General features: G+C 35.1%; 1 protein-coding gene across 5 annotated transcripts in view; it reads left to right on the forward strand.

The window, feature by feature from the left end:
• The first annotated feature begins 20,465 nt into the window (after window positions 1-20,465).
• LOC131164666 (probable magnesium transporter NIPA4) overlaps window positions 20,466-23,537 on the forward strand; it is a 33,586-nt gene continuing 30,514 nt past the window's right edge. For 2 of the 5 annotated variants that reach the window (XM_058122025.1, XM_058122026.1), the window contains exon 1: window positions 20,479-21,048. In XM_058122025.1, the coding sequence (XP_057978008.1) occupies window positions 20,883-21,048 (166 nt within the window). In that variant the 5' untranslated portion in view covers window positions 20,479-20,882. Of the gene's footprint in view, window positions 21,049-21,999; window positions 22,057-23,537 lie in introns of all 5 variants that reach the window. The other 3 variants (XM_058122024.1, XM_058122027.1, XM_058122023.1) reach the window with 3 other exon arrangements.

The raw sequence follows: 23,537 nt of genomic DNA on the forward strand, positions 1-23,537 counted from the left end.
ATTTGATTCAATTCCCTAGCCTATTGTTATGAATCTGAGAATTGACCATGAATCTTTCTCTAGTTTTATGGCTTCTCATTTAATCAACAATCAAATCTAATCCAAATCCAACAAATACGGTTTGTTCAACACAACTATTTAAAAAAAAAAGTATTATTATGGGCACACTTCAATTAGTTTAAATATATTATTTTGGAAACACGTTCACATATATTGATGATCCATAATTAATTTTTAAATTAGGTACATCAATAAATTAAAATTTCATATTCGTAATCTAACCAAATGTATAAATATAATAATATAATGATTTTCGAGGTTTATTTATTTTTGTTGTTATTATTTTATTTTCGCTTAAAATATTTACAAGAAGTAGCACCTTAAACCCTATTGAGTTTGGAGATTCTACACATACAAATAAATGTAAACAAATGGACTGTTATGAAATCTGACTTTGTCCAAAATTCCTTTGCATGTACAAGATGGATATGAATATGCATTTTTACATTGCATATTCAATTCTCATGAAAATATTCAAGTTTGATTTAGGAATATAAATTTTGACGAAATCTTTAATTTTAATTTTATATTAGTTTATAAGGAATTAAATACAATTTAAATGTTACTATATTATATTTAACTTCAAATAAAAATTCAAGTTCATCATTCAATTATTGTAGGTTTCTTCTTCCAAGATAGTTAAGGAAATTAACCAGCCTGACCAGGGTTGTTCGCTGTAGTATATATTAGAGTAGAGCTCCTTATACAAAAATGTACATAGGTGGCTCGAAGTAACTTAATAATAATAAATAAATAAATAAAGTCTTATGGGTTGGAATCATCGGCTGTAGCTCACTTACCCCCGAAGTAAGACCAGGGCATGAGACCACTTAGGCAACGTGGGGGGGGGGGGAGATTCGAAACTGTGACCTCATGGAGGCACGACCGGCCACCTACCACTAGGGCACCCACCTAAGTGGTGACCTAAGGATGAGATTAATTATAGTCAAAGTATTAATAAAGATGTAGAAACATGAACAGAACCTTGATTCCATGAATTTGCAATGCGCGTAGCTCACTCGATTTCAGCAGCACGCGTCGCTTTCTCTTGATTTTCGAGACACACATCGCTCTCCCTTGATTTTCGTAAAACGCGTCGCTTGTGGCACGCGTCGCTCTCTCTTGATTCTTGTTACACACATCGCTCTCTCTCGATTTTTACAAAATGCGTTGCATGCTTGATATCCGTGACACGCATCGCTCTCTCTTAATTCTCCTGGCACACATCACTCTCTCTCTCGATTTCCATGACACGCGGTCATTCACCTATAAAAGGGGCATGCCCTCCTCGAACTCTAAGTATGACAACCTTCTTCCATCTTGAAAAACTTCATTTTGGTTCGCAGATATTAGTTCTTCACAACTTTCGTCTTAGTAGTCTCATTGCTCACTTCATTTAACTAAAAGTGTTTTCAAATCACCCAACTCCCTAGTTTGTTGAAAGCAGCACTAGATCGTTAATTCAAAGGTGGAAACCCAGTGAGAAACAGCTGGGGATTCTAAAGGAGGCCCTCCGCAGCAGTAAAGGGGAACTCCCTTTTATGGAGCGGACTATCTTGCTTTCAGTACAACTCCGATTATATGGTCCGATCGAGCCGAAGAATGTACGCTTCTAGTTCGAAACCGTAGGCGTAGGCAAGGATTGGTTGAAGAGGCCACCACTTCAACTATTGTCCCACCAGTTATCCATCTTACCTCCTCTACCACTACCGCACCGAGCAGTGCTGCCACTACCCTATCAACAATATTCCATCTATGAAGCTTACAACTGTCATCACTTCAATAAGCCCTAACCCTTACAATGTCAACACCGCAGTCACCGCACTAAGGGCTTCTGATGATGCTGGTCTATCCCACCACTGTCAACAGCTCTAATACGTGTTAGGACTCGTGTATGGGCAACTGATGGCTCGTTATGAGCATCCCCACCAGAGGCAACAAGGGGAAGAGGGCAACTTTTCTTCCCTTGTCAAACAAACGCGCGTTCTCTCCCTTTTTTAGACCTAAGCCAACGACATTGCAAGAGTTCAACGCCTCTAAGAAAGAACCTAGGCAGATAGGAGTGACATCGCTAGCACTGCAATAGATGTTGACGTTGAGCTAAGGCACTAAGTTGGGCACACACATGAGGGAGAAGGGCCAAATTTATTTTATTTTATTTTATGTTTTTTTTAAAAAAATTTATTTGTAATTTATGAGATATGTATAAATAAGTATATATATATATATATATTAAAAAAATTTCCTTCAATCATTTTTCACATTTTATGAGTTCTTCCACTTCAACCCCTATTAGACCAACGATTCTCACTTCAGTCTCCCAGCTGCCAAATTGGTCCTATAATAAGACTTAATCAAATCTTTCAAACCAATAGCGCAAATACAATATTCATTTTAAATTAGCAAATTTCGAGAACAAAATTTTTATGAGGAGAGGAGAATGTAATGAGCCCAAAAATGTATATACGATCAAAGCATAATAATAATAATAATATAAAAATAAAAATGGTCATTAAGTTAATATTAATACGAAGATGTTTCTCTGTTAGAATCTTGATTTCATGATTGATGTCTAAGAAAGACCTTGTCTAAGCGAGTACTCAGAGACCATTGCGGTTTAGTCGCTTCCTAGAGGCTGGCCAGGTTAAAATAAAATTTCATAAGATAAAAAGAATAGACACAAAGGATGTAATGATTTCAAAAAAAGTTAATTAATTAAGTAAATTAATTAAAACCTAATTAAATGGGTGTATCGGCAAGCACTCTCATTTTTTTTTGTTTCCCCCAAATATATCCCCATCCTTATCCCATACCTCTCCTCCCAAGCTCATCTCATGTCCATTCATTTATTTTTAAAAAATTATAATTTCACTATTCTCCCCACACTTAAATAAATTTCATTTTCTTCCCTAAAATTTTCCTATAAATAGAAAGTTTTCAACATTCTTTTTTCACAAAAAAAAAAAAAATCCAAAGGAAGAGAAGGATTAGTGAGTGAAATAATTAGTGGTGGACGGAGAATTTTTGTTATACTTAAAATTCTCACTCACCGATTCTTTTCGATCTCATTTTCAGAGATATTCGTTGTGACCGTCTCACAAGGTTAAGTAAGAGTAAGTAGATTTTGATTATGTTAATTATTTTTCATAAAATTTTCTTGAATTTATTTTTATGCATATTTAATTATACCAGTTTTATCTTTAATATACTTGCATTTATTTTTGAGTTAAGAAATGTTCTAAACCCCTCAAGTATTTTACAGTATTAATTTATATTCAAGAAAATATTTTAAACACGAAAATCGTGTGACATGAGTTTATTTTTACATTGCATATGTCACAAAAATACAAGTAAAGATGATATGAGTTTATTTTTACATTGTGTATTTCACAAAAATATGAGTAAAAATAAAATATTTATAATCTTATTTTAATTGCATAAATTATATAATAAGATGTTTTCAAAACCCCTTATGGCTCAGGGGATATAGAAAATTACAAATGTTCGGTATCGTAACCTAAAGTTTAAACGAATCAGAATGCACCCACACTGTTTAAAGAGTGGTTATATATGGTAGTGAATTTCTCTTGAGTGCACACCTGATTCCGGACCAGTACTTTAATAGGGAAAATCTCACTTAATGATGATGTACGCTGACTTAGTTTGACCAGTCAGCCAGTTAAATCCAGTCTTCGAACCACACAACTTTGTCATAAAGGTAAACATGACTTACGGATAACATGCCTAAAGGTAGTTTTTACAGTATATGTATATACATATTTAATTATGTGTACAGAGCTATTGATGATTTGAAGGAAAAATATATGTTTATGTGAATAGAGTCATTTTTGTGCCTAAATGATAATCTGAAGGAAACGTATAAGAAAAAGTATATATATATATATATATATATATATATATATATATATAATATTAAGTATTATAGTTACATTTTTAAAATGAACAAGTTCAATTTAACAATTGCGGTGTATAGTTATAAAATTTCACTACTATAGTTGATGTTAAAAGTTTTATGCAATTTTTTTAAAATTTTCATTTATTTTAAATGCAGTCTTGAAGTTTCAATATTAAATGTTATTTTACGAAATTATATTATTGTGAAAACTCATTTTGACCACACACTAATAATAATCTTATTTACTTACTGAGCATCGTCTCACCCCAATCATTATTTTACATTTCAGATAATTATGAAGAGTGTACCAGAAATCTGTCGTAACAAGTGTATGAGCAGGAATAAAAATAGTAGAGTAAAATAAAAATTTAGCATAATATAATTTTAGAATATGTTTGCGTATTTTAGAATTTTAAGAATGTTAATTTTAATAGTCGAAATATATATATTGATATGAACCAACAAACTCCAATTGCACAGGATGATCTGCACATGCTAAGCGGACCCATCACAAGAGTTAGAGCCAAGAAGGTCAAGGAGGCTACGTAAGGACTAATTAAGAAGTTTCTTGAGCAAGAGTCAATTAGGGTCATGGACACTAAAGAAAAAAACTTTCTTGAGGACCCTAAGATGGTAAATTGTCTAAAGACATGTGAAGGTGGAACCTTAGGCCAATATGGGTTGTTTGGGGAATTTTTATTATTTTAATTAAAGTATAAGCTAAATAGTGGAACAATTGTGTCAATTAAGCATGACATGTGACTTGCACATGTTTCATTAAATGACATGGCACATGGCATGTGACTTGCATATGTTTCATTAAATGACATGACATGCTTAAAGTTATGTGGGGCTTTTTTATTGGTCAGATTAATGTCATAACCTATTTTTATTTGCCAAACTGATGTCATGGGTTTGTTTTATTTCTATAAGTAGCCAACTCTCTATTGTACTGAAAAAGGGATATTTTTGGCTGAAAACAATTTCAAGTGAGGTTTATTTCTCTTCAAGTACTTCATTAAACTTTCATCGAACTTATCAAAGGTGTTACCTTTATAGCGTTCATCCATTAATTTGACATTCTTGGTTTGTGGTTCACGTCAAGCAATAGGTCAAGGATCCACTACCATGTCGAATCTTATTTTGGGTTTTGGGTTTTGATAAATCTGATTTGAGGTCTCCAGACGTTCATTCTTGGGGTTCCGCATGATTTGGTATTAGAGTCTTGGTTCAAATCAGGTTCTATCTATCTTATTTTTCTTGTTTTCTTTCGAAAATTCTTTTATCTTATAATCATTTATCCTTATTTCATATTCTTCTATCATCCAATTTACCTATTTTGTTTTCTTGTTTTCGAAATTTTCCATCTCTTCTTTAATATCATCCATCATCAAGATTGAATCTTTTGTGGTTAGAAATTGCAAGAAACACAGCAAGGCCAATTAGAGCACCAAAAAAAAAAAAAAAAGCCATTTTGTCCATTCAAAAAAGAAAGAAAGAAAGAGAAAACGTAGTATTTTGCATTAAAAAAAAAAAAAAAAAGATGCAAAAGCTTGCAGGTTTGTGCAATTTGTGACCGCACTTAACTTGGATTTTCCTTTGGCTTTATCTTAGTCCATTCTAAAATCTATTTGATTTATTATTCGGATTTGTATTTAAATATATTCTTGGTCGAGTTGGTTATTTTGTTCCATTGAATTTCTTTTGATTTCGTTTGCGTTATTGTTTTCTTAACTTCTTTTTGTCTTTCCTTCATTATTTTGTGTCCTGATTTAGTTGTTCTATTGTTATTTTCATTGATATCTTGTTTCTAATTCATTGATTCAATTTTTGTGTTTGGTTGAACTATTGGTTTGTTTGGGATTAGTTCATTAAAGAACTAAAAGAGAAATCCTGAGTGGTAAGAGGCATGAGTGCTCGTATCATAGGGAAAAGGCAAAAAAAAAAAGTGTCAAAACACGAGCGTTGAGTGTCATTGTTTGTAGGTAAACACGTAAGGGAGTGAGTGAGGAATTTTTTTCTCTCTAATATCCTTTTTGCAGATTTGAAATCATGAGTAGAAAGGCGATTGGCGCTGAAACTTCCAACAAGGGTAGTGAGAATGAGAACCTTCCACAAGACTCATTCTTCACCTTGCAAGCCATTCAACAGCAGTTTGAAAGACTCAATATGGTTTTTAGGGAGTTTAGAGATAAATTGGATAGACAAGACGCTGCAATTGATAGACTGAGAAAAGGGCAATCCAATGAAAGGCGGTGAAGGCCACATACTCCTCTGATTGCTAAATTTGAACACGATATAGGTAGCAATGATGCAAGTGATGGCGAACATAATGGTATGGGTAGATTTGCTTATCGAGGTCCTAGGCAAGAGCAGCAACTCGGTGGAAGCCAAGGGGTGGAGATAACATCGATAGAAACATCGGAAGCATCAAAATGAAGATTCACCTTTTTCAAGGGAAAAATAACCTGGATGTATACCTCGAATGGGAGAGGAAGGTTGAGCTCATTTTTTAGTGTCATAACTACTCTGAAGAAAAGAATGTGAAATTGGCAGTTGTGGAGTTCACTAACTATGCACTGGTATGGTGGGATCAAATTCTTCTTAAAAGGCATAGAAACATGGAAAGGCCTATTGAGACGTGGGCTGAAATGAAGGCGGCAATGAGGAGGCGATTTGTACCAAACCACTACTACCGAGACTTACACCAACATCTTCAAAGCCTTACCCAAGGTACCAAAAGTGTGGAAGACTACCAAAAGGAGATGGAGATGACTATGATTCAGGCAAATATTGAGGAAGATAGAGAAGCTACAATTGCATGATTCTTACGTGGGTTTAACCAGGAAACTATTAACATAGTGGAGCTGTAGCACTATGTGGAGTTAGAGGAGATGGTGCATATGGCAATGAAAGTAAAGAGGCTATTCAAACACAAGGGTGGAAACAAGCATGCTACAAAAACTTCGGCTTCCCATTCCACATGAAAACCGAATTGGGGGAAATCAAACTAAGAATGGTGTAACACCCCGACCCGCCATATGGGCTTGGGGTGCTACTTTAGTGACATCTGTGTATTTGATACCGTATTCATTACATAAATGTAGCAGAAGAAAACAAAATAGTCTTCATAATCCATTACCAGAGTTCTATCTTACTAATATACATCAGAGTCTCTTGATGCTCATAATACAAACCGTGGTACAATACCAAAACTAATTCAGTCTATACACCCATATTACATACTTAGGGGCTTCAAACCCAACTTAAATACAGTAGAGTTCTTACTAACATTCACAAAAACTAACTAGCTATCACCCCACCTCGGAGTTCACTAAACTCGACCTCGAGATAGTCTTGAAAAGATAATTTGTATATTGGGGTGAGACACTTCTTAGTAAGGCAGATTAAGTTAACATCAGCATGTGGTCAACATGCATTTAGTGTTTATAGAAAACATCTACCCTTCATTTAACCGAAAATAGCTATTTTACATTGTACTCACTTTACTCAATTGAAAATACTCGTCTCGTTTCCATAATATGAACAGTTTAGTAAATAAATAACATCATTTACATAAATCTACAAACATGCATAAAATACATTCCCTGCGACTAAACACCATTTACTTCCCCCATAGTACGGGTTGTGCGGCTCGAAGGCTGGACTTAGTCCTAGGGGATCAACCAAGACTAAGTCAAATCATATGTCTGCTAATACACCTGCAGGCATCTGCAACCCAATTGCAGGTCTGATTACCTTACCACTTTCTGATCTGGACTTCCAAGGAAGGTACCACCTCTCCGTAGGCTAATCGGCTAAAATCACCCTTCACTTCTATCTATAGTGTGAATGCACATGGTCAATTATTGAATCTCTAGCAACGGTACCGTGCTCATAATACAACTGGTCCTCAGGGTTCCTAAAGCATATAATGCAATTGAAGTAATGAAAATTGTAGTTCAAACTTATTTCGTATAAAACCTGTTATATTATAAAACCCGGCGCTCGACCATTATATACAACTTGGCTCACAGCATCTAAACAAAATCCCGGCCCCTAACTGTCATATAAAACTCGGCTCACAGCCGCTAAACATATCTTAGCCCTCAGCCGTCATATAAAACTCGGCTCACAGTCGCTAAATAAATCCAAGCTCCCGGCCGTCATGTAAAACTCGACCTATAACCATCATATCAAATCCCTGTATTTTTCACAAACAGTTCCAGTATTTCGTAAATATTCACAAACTTGGTTATACCATAACTCCCAAAATAACATTCACCCACCACGCTATTTCAGTATTTAAACGTAGTCCATAAATAATCAACAAATACCTTATAATATATTTAATTGTTAAACAACCATTCACTGTCCATATTATTCAAAATACCATATCATATATCCTAGGTTTGAAAAGTCCATTTTGAACGGTTGGTTTTCGAAATAATAATTGAAAATATAAATATACATATATACGAAGCAATCTGATCGGTTCAACTTTAATAAAATTCTGACTTAACTTAATCCCCTTACCTATTTAGTGAGAGAGTTTCTACAATGCTCTTAAAGCCCACCCTACGGTGATACAAAGCCCAAAATACTGAAAACACATTTCCCCAATTTAATCAACTCAAATTGCAGATTAGCAACCATTAAACATCCCTAGGCCTATGCACCCCATTTAACTAGTTATATGCTAGGCAGATAGCCCATTTCTACCCTTACCTCAACTTTGGGGTGATGCTTGGAAAGACCTAGTTCAAAAATCTACTCCGCTAGACTTGTAGAGAAACACCCATAGATCATCGTGGTAACTTCTGATCGTCGATTCGGGTGATGAACGACAAAGAATCGTAGAGAGAAGGGGTGGGGGCAAATTCCTAGAAAGAGAGAGAGATATATTTTTTTGATTTCTTAATCAAGAAGTAATTCCAAAGCTATTTATAGGTCATTGACCCGGTCGCATTAGTCGATGAAATGGAGCCTTTGTTGACAAGTTTCAAAAGGATGTTCGTCGATGAAAGGAAGGTTTCGTTGACAAACCTGAAGCCTAAAATTTCCTATCATTTGGGATCTCTTCATCGATGACGCCTGAACTTCGTCAACGAACCACAGAAGGGTATTAGTCGATGAAAATAGGGGATTCGTCGATGAACCCCACTGCTTTGTCCTTTTTAAATTTCCCTTTCTTCCTTTCTTATTCATTTCTTTTATTTTCTGGGTTCGGGTTTCTACAATCTCCCCTCCTTATAAAAATTTCGTCCTCGAAATTTACTAATTGTTACCATTCACATCCTTAACTCACAATCCATCTCTACCGAAGAGTCGGTAGCCACCCACATAGTGGCCCTATCCCAAGTTTATTAAATACCCTCACTTATGGTGGAGGAATACCGTGGTTACACACAATGTCTCGGAAGATTACAATATCATACAAAACTCTTTTAGAGACTATCCATATACAAAATCATAAACAACTAACAAACTAAACAAACCTATCTTACCTAACCTACAAATAAAACTAACACTTACCTATGTTGCCTACTAATCTGTTGGGGGTTAGACCTTTCTGAAAAGTTATGGGTATTTCTGACATATTTTTGTTTCTAACTCCCAAGAAGCCTCCTCTACTACATGTTTCTACCACAGCACTTTCACCAACGGTATGTCTTTAGTACGCAGTTCTTGTATTTTCCGATCTAAAATCTGAATTGGTACCTCCTCGTATACCAGAGCATCCCCGATCTCTAAAGGCTCATAACTTATCACGTGTGAAAGATCTAGCATGTACTTTCTCAACACTGATACGTGGAAAACATTATGAACTCTAGACAACACTGGGGTAACACTACTTGATAGGCAACTGGACCTATCCTTTCTAGGGTCTCGAATGGTCCAATGTACCTAGGACTCAACTTACCTTTCTTCCCAAACCTCATCACCCCTTTCATCGAAGCAATCCTCACAAATATCATATCATCGATCTCGAACTCTAGCTCCCATCGGCAAGTATCCACATAACTCTTTTGCCGACTCTATATTGCTTTAATCCTCCCCTTGATAAGCTCGATCTTTGCAAAGGTCTGCTGAACTAATTTCGGCCCCAAAATCTGCCGCTCACCTACCTCATCCCAGTACAATAGATATTGGCACCGACGACCATACAAAGCCTCATATCGTGCCATCTCGATCTGGCCTGATAACTGTTATTATATGCAAAATCAACGAGCGGTAGATACCAGATCCAACTATCCCCAAGATCCAGCACACATGCCCGCAGCATATCCTCTAGGATCTGAATGGTCCTCTCAGACTGCCCATCCTTCTGCAGGTGAAATCCAATACTGAAAGTGAGTTGAGATCCCAAGGCGTCCTGCAAACTCTTTCAGAATCGAGAAGTGAACTGTGGATCTCGATAAAAAATAATAGAAACTGAGATGCCATGGAGTCGTACAATTTCATGTACATAAAGCTCTGCCAGCCTATTCATAGAGTAACTGACTTTGATCTGGACGAAGTGTGTAGTCTTCATCAGTCAATCAAAATAATAACCCAGATAGCATTCTGTCCATGCACCGCCAAAGGCAACCCTGATACAAAGTCCATCGAGATATATTATCACTTCCACTTAGGGATGTCAAGTGGCTGAAGTGGTCCCGCTGGCCTTTGGTGCTCTACTTTACCTGCTGACATGTCATGCACTATTCCACGAATCGGGCAATCTCTCTCTTCATGTTACTCCACCATAATGATTCTCGCAAATCTTTATACATCTTCGTACTTCCAGGATGAACAATATAGAGAGAGTGATGAGTCTCCTCCAGAATTGTCTTTTTAATCCCCGCGTCGTTAGGCACACACAATCTGGCTTGAAATCTGAGAACTCCATCCTCTGAAACATTGAAGTCTGGTTGATGCTAACTCCAAACTTTCTCTACAATTTCCATTAACTTTACTTCTTTCCTCTGAGTGCCTTTAATTTTCTCCTGTAAAGTTGGCTGAATAATCAGATTGGCCATGATCGCCTATGGATCCCCATCCACTATCTCTACATCCAACCTCTCAAGGTCCATCCTGATCTGATGTTGTACAACAACTGCTAAAACTAATGCACCCACCGACTTACAACTCAAAGCATCAGCTACCACATTAGCCTTTCCTAGGTGGTAACTAATGGTACAGTCATAGGCCTTAATCAACTGAAGCCATCTCCTCTGCCTTATATTCAATTCCTTTTAGGTGAAAAAGTATTTAAGACTCTTATGATCAGTAAAGATTTCGCACTTTTCATTGTATAGGTAGTGCCTTCATATCTTTAACACACAAACTACTGCTGCCAGTTCCATGTCGTGCATCGGATAATTCTTCTCATACTCCTTGAGTTGGTGAAAAGCGTACACAATAACCTTTCCCTGCTGCATCAAGACACACCCAAGTCCTTTCTGAGATGTGTCACTGTAAATCACAAAACTACCAACCCCTGATGGAATGGTCAATACTAGGGTTGTGACTAGTCGTTGCTTCAATTCCTGAAAAATCTGCTCACACTCCCCAATCCACTCAAACCTATTGTTCTTTCTCGTAAGCCGTGTCAAAAGACTTGGCAACCTGGAGAAACTTTTGATGAACTGATGATAGTACCCTACCAAACCCAAGAAACTTCTAATCTCATGCATATTTTTCGGTCTCACCCAATCAACTATTGCCTCTACTTTGCTCGGGTCCACTTAAATTCTTTCCCTGGACACTACATGTCCCGGAAAATGCCACTTGTTCCAGCTAGAACTCGCATTTCTTGAATTTAGCAAATAATCTCTTCTCTCTGAGTATCTGAAGTACCAGCCTTAAATGAGCTTCATGCTCCGCAGGACTCTTCGAATAAACTAGGATTTCATCGATGAACACCACCACGAATTGATCTAAGTACTTATGGAACACCCTGTTTATCAGGTCCATAAATGTTGTAGGCGCATTCGTTAAACTGAACAGCATAACCAGAAATTCATAATGGTCATATCAAGTTTGAAAAGTTGTCTTCGATACATCCTCTGATTTCACCTTCAATTGATGATACCAGGATCGCAGATCGACCTTAGAGAAAACCTATGTGCCCTTTAGTTGGTCAAACAGATCATCAATTTGGGATAACGAGTACTTATTCTTCATTGTTACTTTATTAATTTCCTGGTAGTCGATGCACATCTTTATCGACCCATCCTTTTTCTTTACGAACAACACCAGTGTTCTCCAGGGTGATACGCTCGATTTGATAAAACCCTTATCCAGAAGTTCCTGTAGCTGCTCCTTTAGCTCTTTTAGTTCAGCTGGAGCCATTCGATATGGAGCCTTAGAAATTGGCGCCGTCCTTGGAGTTAACTCAATGGCGAATTCCACCTCACGATCCAGAGGCAATCTTGGTAAGTCCTCAGGGAACACATATGAGAACTCCCTTATTACTAAGATATCCTCCAGCTTCAGTCCTTCCTTTGGTGCTTTTTCACACATGCCAGATACCCTTGACAACCCTTTAGAAGTAACCTTCTGGCCTGCATCGCTGAAAGGATCTATGGTGCAGAGCGCACACACGACCCGACAAATTGAAACTCCTGTTTTCCAGGAGGTCTGAACACACTGCCTTCTTGTGGTAGTCAATATTCGCATAGCTGGATGCTAGCCAATCCATCCCCAGAATAATGTCGTTTCCATGCATATAAAAAACATTTAAGCTAGCAAGCAACCTTATTCCTTGAATTTCCATTAGGTGATCCCTAATCACCTTGCTACACACCACTGCTGATGTAACGACCTCAAATTCTTAATATCAAATGTAACATAATGAATGGAAAAGTCAACCCGAACCCGTGGGTAACGGGGACACCTGTAAATCACATCGGAAACCTAAGCAGCAATAAGTATAAAATCTCAAACATCCAACCATAAGACATAATACCGGAGTTTACTGTATCATCAAAATACTGTTCCTATATACAACCTCCAAAAATTCAAAATAACACTAGGATCATACAACAAAAATTTCCTGATCCTAGTTGAACGCTTATGCGATGATCTAAAAATATATATACGATTAAAGTACAATAATAATAAAATAATAAAAATGGTCATTAAGTTAATATCAATACATAAGTGTTTTTTTTTATAGGATCCTTGATTCCATGTTTGATGCCTAAGAAAGACCTTGTCTAAGCGAGTGCTCAGAGACCATTGCGGCTCAGTCGCTCCCTGGAGGTCGGCTGGTCAAAATGGAATTTCATAAGATAAACAGGATAGACATTGTTTGTACACGTAAATAAGTATATATACATAAAATAGTATTTTGACAGACATAATTTGTAGAAATACATAATAAGATGATAATAATATAGGTATCATATGTGGGGCCCACAAGACTATGTGGGTTCCACATGAGTCCTGGAGCCACAAGACACTATTTATATACGTAAACAAGTACATAAATAATGTTTTGACTGATATAATTTGTAAAAATATATGATAAAATAATAATAATATAGGTATCCTATGCGGGACCCATAAGACTGTGTGAGGCCCACATGAGTCCCGAAGCCGTATGGAGGTTTACACGAGTCTCAAAGTTATGTAGGATGCATAAAATCGTATGAGAGTTATTCGAGTTACGTAGGATCCATTTGGGTCTCGAAATTGTGTTGGGCCCACAAGACCATGTGGGGTCCACATGAGTTTTCAAAATTTAAATTTAATTCTTATTCAAAAAATAAAATAAACAAATACTAAAAATAGTTTAAAAGTAATAACAATGATAATAATGATTAAGAAAAATAATAAAATAATTAATTAACTAATTAATTAATTAGTTAGGTAAGTAATTAATTAAAAAATTTATGGTAGCAAGCACTCCCACATGGCCTCCATCCCCATCCCATACTCAACCCACACCTTACCCATCCCTTGCCCATTCTTTAATTTTAAAAAAATTATAATTTCACCAATCTCCCCACACTTTTACAAATTCCATTTATTTCCCAAAATTTTCCTATAAATAAGGAGCTCTCAACCTTCATTTTTCACAACAATTTTCTAAGGAAGAGAAGGATTAGTGAGTGAAAGAAATTATGGTGGAGAGAGAATTTTTGAGTAAGTTCTCAATCACCCGCTCTTTTCGATCTCATTTCTTAGAAATAGTTACAGTGTTCATAAGGAATAAGGTAAGTAAATTTTGTTATGTTAGTTTTTTTTATTTAAAATTCATACCCGAGTTTATTTTATAAGTAAATTTCAATTATGTTAATTAAAAATTTCCATGAGTTTTTTTTTACGCATATTTAATTATACAAGTTCTATTTTTAATATACTTGCATTTATTTTTGGGTTAAGAAATATACTAATCCCCTCGGGTAAATTTTCAGCATTTCTTTCTATTCAAAAATGAAATTATATATATTTTTAACACAAAAATTGTGTGGCATGAGTTTATTTCTACGTTGCATTTTTTTTATAAAAATATGAGTAAAGATGAGATTTTCACGATATTATTTTAAATTGCCTAAATTATAATAAGATGATTTTAAAATCCCTTATGGCAACAAAAGTTCAAAGTTACAGATGCTTGGTACCATAGCTTAAAGTTTAAACGGATCAGAGTGCACCCACACACTGTTTACAGAGTGGTTATTTATGTTAGTGGATTTCTCCTGAGTGCACACCTGGTTCCGGACCAGGACTTAATAAGGAAAATTTCACTTAAAGTTTACGTACGTTGATTTAGTTTGGTCGGCCAGCCAGCTAAGTCCAGTTTTCGGACCGCACAACCCAATCATGGGGGTAAACATGACTTACGGCAAACAGGCATAAGGGTGGTTTTTACAATATATGTTTATACATAGTTAATTACGTGTACAAAGTTACTGATAATTTGAAGGAAAAGTGTAAGTTTACATGAAAATGATCATTCTAGTGCTTAAATGACAATCTAAAGAAAACGTATAAGGAAAAGTATATGTATGTTTATCATTAAATATTTATACAGTTTTAAAGTTAAAAGTTTAATTTAACAGTTATAGTATATGATTATAAAATTTTACTGTTGTAATTAATGGTAAAAGTTTTATGTAGTAAATTTTAAATTTATATTTATTCTAAAAGCAGTTTTGAAGTTATAGTATTAAATATTGTTTTACGAAATTTTTTAAAAACTCATTTTGGCCACACACTAATAATAATCTTATTTACTTACTGAGCGTCGTCTCACTCCAATCATATTTTTATTTCAGATGATTTTGAAGAGCATGTCGGAAATCAGACTTAGTAAGCATGCGGATGGGGATAGAAAAATAAAGATTGATTAGAAATATTAGTATGATGTCAGATATTTATGTTTGTGTAATTTTTCTTTTTTGAAATAAATGATTGTAATATGGATAATTATCACTCTGGTGTAATAAAAATTGAGTTTATTTGCTTCCGTTGTAAATCACTAGTAAAAAGTTAATATCTCAGACCCCTCGGGGTTGGGGTGTTACAGCTTACCCTTCTAGTAAGGAAGCTCCAATCACTCAACGACAGCCCTGACCCGCCGGTCTCTCTAGATTTCCTGAAAAATTAATTAATGTTGGGGGTGAGACACATCTCAGTAAGGGAAAATAAACTAACTATAGCTGTGCGGCAACATGAATATTTAATGTAATTATATATATACAATACATTTCTTATATCTGTAGACATTTATCATAACATACTAAATAATCATATGCTTTCATAATTGCTGATAAATCATATCGCACGTAAACATCTGTTATACTGATAACACTGAAAATATACCCATGATGAATAGTTAGCTAATGTCATGTATTACTCCCCATGACGGGTTGTGCAACCCGAAGGCGGGACCCAACAATGGCTGGCCGACCACTGCCGAGTCAAGTATGTCTGTAAGTACGATAGGCCTGCCACACCCTAGTCCGGACTGTCAGGTGGACATCCACACTTTCTTGAAAGCCACATCGATTATCCATCTCCCATCCCATGGTGGGGTGGTTAGCACTAATCTGAACGTAGATATCTGATCTACATATAGCTACGGTACCGAGCTCCTGAACTGAACTAAATTAACATCCGGGTTCTAATAACATATAGTACATGATAATATAGCATCTTTCATAATTACGGCCTCGTGCCAAACATTTTATAATTACGGTCTCGTGCGAAACATTTCATAATTACGGCCTCGTGCTAGACATTTCATAATTATGGCCTCGCGCTGAACATTTCATAATTACGGCCTCGTGCCGAACATTTCATACATATATACGACCTCTCGCTGAAATCATACATAAATACATCATTCTGAAAATAATCATTTTATCACGCATTTATCAGAATCATGTTGTACTGTATACTTTCATAACTTCTCAAATCGTACTGCATTTACATCATTATCATATCATAATATTTTTCCATGTAAAATAATATTCATGCCACACATTTGCAGTATAAAACTATACATTGTACTATGAAAATCATGGTTTCTGACATCTCATACATATATACATGTTTCAACATAAATACAGTAGTTTTCCCAAACATGAATTAATTCCATAATTATCAAATATCATGCATATTTTCAGGAAATCAATTTGCTTATAAATAATAATAATTTGCATGAAAAGTAACTGCTTTAGTTTATTTCCTTACCTGACTACTGAGAAAGCCCCTAAAATATCCTGGTCTAACCCTCGTAGAACTTCTTGATCAATACTTTGAAACTGAAAATTCTCAGTATTAAACCTCAGTATTTTCGGGCGTATATCATTTTTTATAACTACCACAAGACCAAATTTGACTTAAAAAGTCTTACCTCAACTTAGTGATGATTTTCAACTTACTTTCACCAATGATTTGCTCCGGCAGATTTGGAACGAACTTCCCCAGGAGCGTCGTGGTGACTTTAGATTGTTGATCCGGTATAAATTTGGCCCAAAATCGATGAGAGAGAGAGAGAAGGCCGAAGGGGGGGAGAGAGAGGAGAGAGTTAGCTTAAGGGCGAGGGAAAATCTGGATTTTTCTATATTTATAGAACTGGATTCGTTGACGAGCCACGTCATTCGTCGATGAATCCTTCAATAATTTCGTCAACAAAATTTAGTCCTCATCGACAAAATTTAGTTGGCTCAAAACTCTCTCCGTATTTCTTCATTGACAAAGTTCAGTCTTCGTCTATGAATTCTCTTAAACCCTTGTCGATGAATCCCCTGTGTTAGTCGACGAGTCCTCTAGAAATTTCTCTTCCTCTTTATTATTTTAAATACCATTTTTATTCGGGTTGTCACAGCTGACCCTGTCGGTATGATCACAGCTAACTTGGCATCTAACGACTGTGTTTCTACCCCGCACAGTTTAATGAATCTCTGAGAAACAAATGAGTGCGTCACACTTGAGTCATAGTGGTGCCCAGGTTTTAAACGAGTTTGAGCCCCAAGCAACTTATTTTTCAAAAATATGTGCGTTATAAAATTTAAAATCTACCGCGTGGTAGTAGCCTAAGGGCTTTCAGTCAATTGCCTGTTAATAAATTACACAGTTAATTTTCACAGGCAGTAGGGTGATAGTCGCCTGTCATCTTGTGGTTAGGTGCCTGTCACTAAATAACTCAATTTTAAAAAATAAGCAAAAGGGTGACAGAAGCCTGATGAAACTTGGACAGACTTCTTAGTTTACCTCGTTAGGCACCTTTCAAGGTCCAGGAAGTAGTCTGATGACCTTCTATTCGTGTATTTTAAAAACCCTTAAAGTGGCAGCCTACTGATAGATTTAGTCAGGCTCCTGTTAAGACAAAATTTTGGTTTTTAAAATATTTTTGTACTAACTCCCTTTGCTCTTCATTTCTTGGAATGTCAATTTGTTTTCTTTAAAAAAATATGTTCCAAGTGTTAAAAATAGGGTCTCTAAGTCTCTCTTTGCCTAATGAGGTTAAAAATGATTTCATACTCGAAATATACTTGAAGTACTTACAATACATGTCCTAATTGAGTCTCTTTGTTTCTTTGAATTCTTTGAGCATATTCATGAAGTTGTTGCTTTGAGTTCTCGACCTTCATGTTTCTTTGAGCTTTCAATATTTATCACTTGAGTTGATATAAGCTTTCAAAGTGTTCCTTGTGATCTTTATGAAGTATGCTGGTAGTTAATCTAGTTTTTCTGAAACATCACAACTTTGAAGCAATTAAGTAACCTTACTTTGTTATTATCAAAATCAAGGGTAAGCCTTGTTTAGGCCAACAAGTCCAATATTGGCTCAATCATCCAATGGGAAAAACACATATCATGTCCCAAACAAAATAGGTAAATGAAACTATTACTATTAGGTCATTTATTAAATTTTAGTTCGAGCTCAAACCCGAGCCCGATCCCAAGCTTGCGAATGAGTCAAGCTTGAGTTCGAGCCTGAGCCAATATTTTCAATCTCAAGCTGAGCTCGAGCTCAACTTTCTGATCAACCAAACCAAGCTCAAGCTAAGCTCTCATTCTGTTGAGCTGAGCCCGAGCATGCTGAATTTGCAACCCTACATATGCTTGCATGCATGCGTGCCTACATATAATACGACACTTTATACAGTATAATATATATTACATAAAAATTTGACAAAATAATATTTTTATTGTGATATCATCAAATACAAATATATAATATGTTTTAATATAATATTAAGCCATTATTATTTAGTTTTTATTATGTATAACAATAATACAACATATAGAAATTAATAGAGTAGTTTTAAATGTTATTATGTTAAAATATTATGATACACATGTTGTACGATTATTGATTTATCATAGTTTTATTTATAATCTTAAAAAAAATTAAAAAATATTATCAACAATTATAAATATATAATAATAAAGTTTAATGATGATATAATATACAAAATAGTTTAATACTATTGTATAATAAATATACTTTGATACATTTTTTCTAGAATATAATATTATAAAATATGTTACATAAAATAAAAAAAATAACTTAATATAATACTATATATAATAAAATATAATATAGCATATATTACATAAATATAAAAATAATGTTAATACTATGATACCATTAAATATAAATATATAGTAATTAGTTTAATAGCAGGTGTCTATTTTCATCAGTTTCTTTATAATCTTTTGCTTTGTTTCTAACTTTTATCGCAAAGAGGGATAGTAATCAAGAAATGAATTTGTCTTTCCAACAAGAGGCCCTACAATTAGTCCACTACATTTAAGGTTTTGTGAAAGTTTAGATTGTCTTCCATTTAGAAATGTAGGATTTCCTACAAAATGAAACATAATTGTCATGCATAAGGTAGTTTTATTCCTTCAATATTTAAACTTGCAATTTATGTTCCTAGTGACGTGCTCTGAGAAGTAATTAACTATAAATCTCTCAACAAAATCTTAAGATGGATCATATCTCCAATACCAAATAAATAAAACCTATTGAAGTGAGTTTGTAATGCACAAGTTTTCTTTAAGTTTGATATGTAATCATGGTTTTAACAAATCCAAATTGTTGAAAAGGACAAATACAAAATTGCTTTTATAGTTTCATTCGGTTAGCATGGATGGAACGTGATATCCTTTGGATTAACAAATGCACCAAGTGAATTTCAAAACATCATGAATGACATCTTTTATTTGTAAAATTTGTAAATTTTCAAATTATTTGTTTCATTTCATTTTTCTTTTGCGTATTATTTGGTTTGAAAATGCATATAAAAATTAATGCGTACAATAAAAATAAAAGTTAAAGTGATATTAAGAACATAAACATATTAATATATTAAGAAAAAATACAAAAAAAATCAAAAAATAAAAGGACAAGTTGGCGCACATGGTTTGGGGAAGGAACAGATCATGAAACACTACTTTTTATTTCTGCAAGAGACTATTTTCACCCTTGTGACATACACACACACACATTGTGTGTATGTTGTGATATCTGTAACTTTTTCTCAACCTCTCAAATGAAAAGAAGAGATTGGATTCATAGATATAAAATTAATTTAAACTTTAAATGAAAAATTGTTTTTTTTTTTTTTTTTATAAAAAAACTTGAGTATATCAAAGCGAGATAACAAAATTTAAGAATTTTTCAAAAATTTCAAATACTTGAGGTGGGTATTATGTCTATGTTCACAAATTTTATTAATTCAAATTTTAAATAACGTTCATCCTATAACAACATAATTGAAAAACCCGGTAAATTAGGCTTGTTTCAATTCTTACGCATATATAAATATTAAGATACAATTTTGATTTTGAATATATACTGATTGAAAAATTTAACATTCCATTTTCAATTTTTGTGAATTTTTATTTTAAATATGTATTTTTTAAATCATCTTAAAATTTAAAATGACCGCTAATATTTTCATTTTAAAATTAAACGGCGGATGTGGACGCTTGTACTGGCATCCACATTACCATAATTGAAGATCTAAATCCAGATAGATGTTGGCGACTCACGCTTCATCGTGCGGTTAACAACGAGGCAAAAATAGAAACAAAAAATATGTAAGAGAGATGGATAGACTGCAGCATTCATCTACCCGAGTCGGAGGGTAGTCCCTGTTTCGGTGCTCTACTCTCTCTCTCTCTCTCTCTCTCTCTCTCTCTCTCTCTCTCTATCCAAGAAGCTTCAGTCCCAGCTGTGCCACCATCTCTTCTTCACTCCCTCGCGTCGTCTTCAGGCGCCGACAGATCTTCTTCCCTTTCTCATTTTGTCTCGTCATTTTCTCATCCAACTCTCAAATCTCCTTCTCTTCTGTAATTCTCTTTCTGACGCTCTCCGGAAGCTCGAAGAAGTTTGCGAAGTCGAATTGGTCGAGATTATGCAGAGTTGTGGGAACTAGGGTTTGCTGTTGTCATGGCGTCCGAGGTTTCGCAGAGCTGGATGGACTCCTACAAGGGTATGTCCTCGGACAACATTAAGGGTTTGATTCTCGCGTTGTCCTCGAGCTTCTTTATCGGCGCTAGTTTTATAGTCAAGAAGAAGGGCTTGAAGAAGGCCGGTGCATCTGGAATTAGGGCAGGTATAGTGGGATTCAGCCCGAATTGCGAGATGTTTAATTATTTTTAATCGGTTGAAATTGTTGGAGATTTTGGATTTTAGCCGACTTTTTACTTTCGAGTTGGCCTGGTGCGGGCCGCATATGTATGTGGAGCGAATTTTCTCGTTACGCACGCCAGATATGCCGGGAATAGCTTTAAATTGTTGTTTTTCTTTGTTATTTGTACCTGTTGGCGTTGAGCGCCTCTCAACCCCACCCCCCCCCCCCCCCCACTCACTCCCATCCCCCTTTTTTTTTTTTTTTTTAATGTGATGTTGATTGCCGGTGTGATTTATATTATGGAAGTGGACGAGAATACTGCTAGCATTGTATTGAAGTTTGAAGCGGCTGTAGTTCAGTTTGGGAATTTTTTTTTAACGCTTAGTAGCGTTTTTAATTATCATTAGATAATTCCCGTGCAATTGTGTTGGCATTGATTCCTTCTGAACATATGTCAGACGATTTGATTACACATATGTCTATTTTTATTTGTATCTGATAATCAAGCAATAAGTAATAACCCTCCACATGTAGAGCTAAGGTTGTGTTTATCATGCCCTCTTCAGACCCTGGATGCAGTTAGGGTTAGGTGATGCCTTTGATATGGTGGGCTTCTTGACTAGGGAAGTTAAAACAAGTTAGAAGTGCAACCTTAATCCACTATTAGAACAAATTACTCATGAAAAATGGAAAAGCAATATATTTGTCACTCTCTTCCTCACACATTTATAAAAGATAATAGATATATTGTGAAAAGAAAGATGTCACTGCCATGAGGTGTTCAAATGTGTCTGCTGTAGTATTAAGAATATTTTATTGCATGCGATATATTCTTTTCCTTGTTTAACATCTGGGACAGTTCACTTCAATAGCTCTGTTGCCACCATGAATAACAAAGACGTTGAAAACTATTATGTTGATTATTTTCTGCAGGGGTTGGAGGCTATTCTTACTTATATGAGCCACTTTGGTGGGTGGGCATGATAACAAGTAAGCGTGATGTGCTTTTCTATTGAATGAATTATTTAGTAAATCCATTTAAGGATTTTGTTGTGGGATTTTTATTCATCTCTTCAATTAATTATACATTACACAAACTGCTATGAATAAATGTGTGAATAAAATTTCTTCCTTTAATTCATCAATCCGTTTGAGCAGACGGTGATGAAAATTTTCCCTTTTGAACTTTTGTACGGACAATGACTTAGAGCTGCAACATTTTTCAGAAAAAAATGTAGTGTAATAGATTATTCATGATTTATATCATTTTAATGACCTTTTGTCTATTAGGATGTGAGACATTGTTGAATGATTGAATTTATTTGGCTGTTGGAGCTTCTATATTTTATTATTTTTTTCATTGATGATTTTTTTCATATATAATGTGAACAAATTGATATGTGGTATATAATTAGAACAGTCAGGTGCTGCCGAACAAGTTGAAATTTATTGTGCTGTTGGAGATTCAAAATTTTTTTTTTCATTGCTGAATTTTTCATATATTATGTAAAATATATTGATGTGTGATATATAATTAGAATGGGCATGTGACAAAACAATGTCAAAGATCTGTAGCCATTAGAGAATTTAGGAGAGGAGAAGGGAAGAAGTAGAAGGAAGAGGGAAAAGAGGAGATACAAAGGGGAATCACAGGTTCTCTTAAATTCAAATTTATCAACAAAACTACTCCTACATGGTTTTCACACACTATATTTATAAGAAAATCAATAACACATGAAATTACACACATACTCTTAAAACTACATGAATTACAAACACACTCTTAAAATGCACAAATATTACAAACAAGCCCCCAAATATACATAATGCTGTACTAGTTAAACTAAGCACATAATAGACTATTAAATAAACTCAGCAATCCTTGGCTCTATTCATTTGAATGAGTATCCAACAAGGGTCTGCCCATGGGTCTGCTTCTTGTCCTACATCAAATCTCCCCCTGCTAGAAAAAATCCTGCTTTGAATTTTGGGACGTTGGAGGATCAGAAATGAAGCAAACTTGGATGCTTCGAAAGCCGGTGCTGAATTGATACAAGAAACCAAGTTCCATTGACAGCACCATGGACATGAATTGAGAATTGGCATCAATGAACACATCAACAATGACAAATCAATGGGAATATTGGAAAGACTGTCTCCAAACGCGCATTTCCTTGCTTGTAGTGTGTTCAAGTTGAGTAACTTTGATAGATTCTTTGTCTTGGTTGGTTGGTAGAGCAGGCTTCAAAATGATTTTGTTACCATTATAATGGAAGAGGCATGTGTTCTCATGTCCTTGGGACTCGATGGAACTATTATAATCAACATTCTGACCTCCAATGGCACTGTCACTGGATGTTGATCTCCATCGATTTTTAACCACCAATCTGGTCTACTTCACCAGGTTTCTTCATCTGCCACTACAAAGCCTCAAAGCTGATCACCATATTCTGAAACATCTCATCTTCTCA

The sequence above is a fragment of the Malania oleifera genome, chromosome 9 (genome assembly GCF_029873635.1).
Source record: "Malania oleifera isolate guangnan ecotype guangnan chromosome 9, ASM2987363v1, whole genome shotgun sequence".
NCBI classification, from domain to species: Eukaryota; Viridiplantae; Streptophyta; class Magnoliopsida; order Santalales; family Ximeniaceae; genus Malania; species Malania oleifera.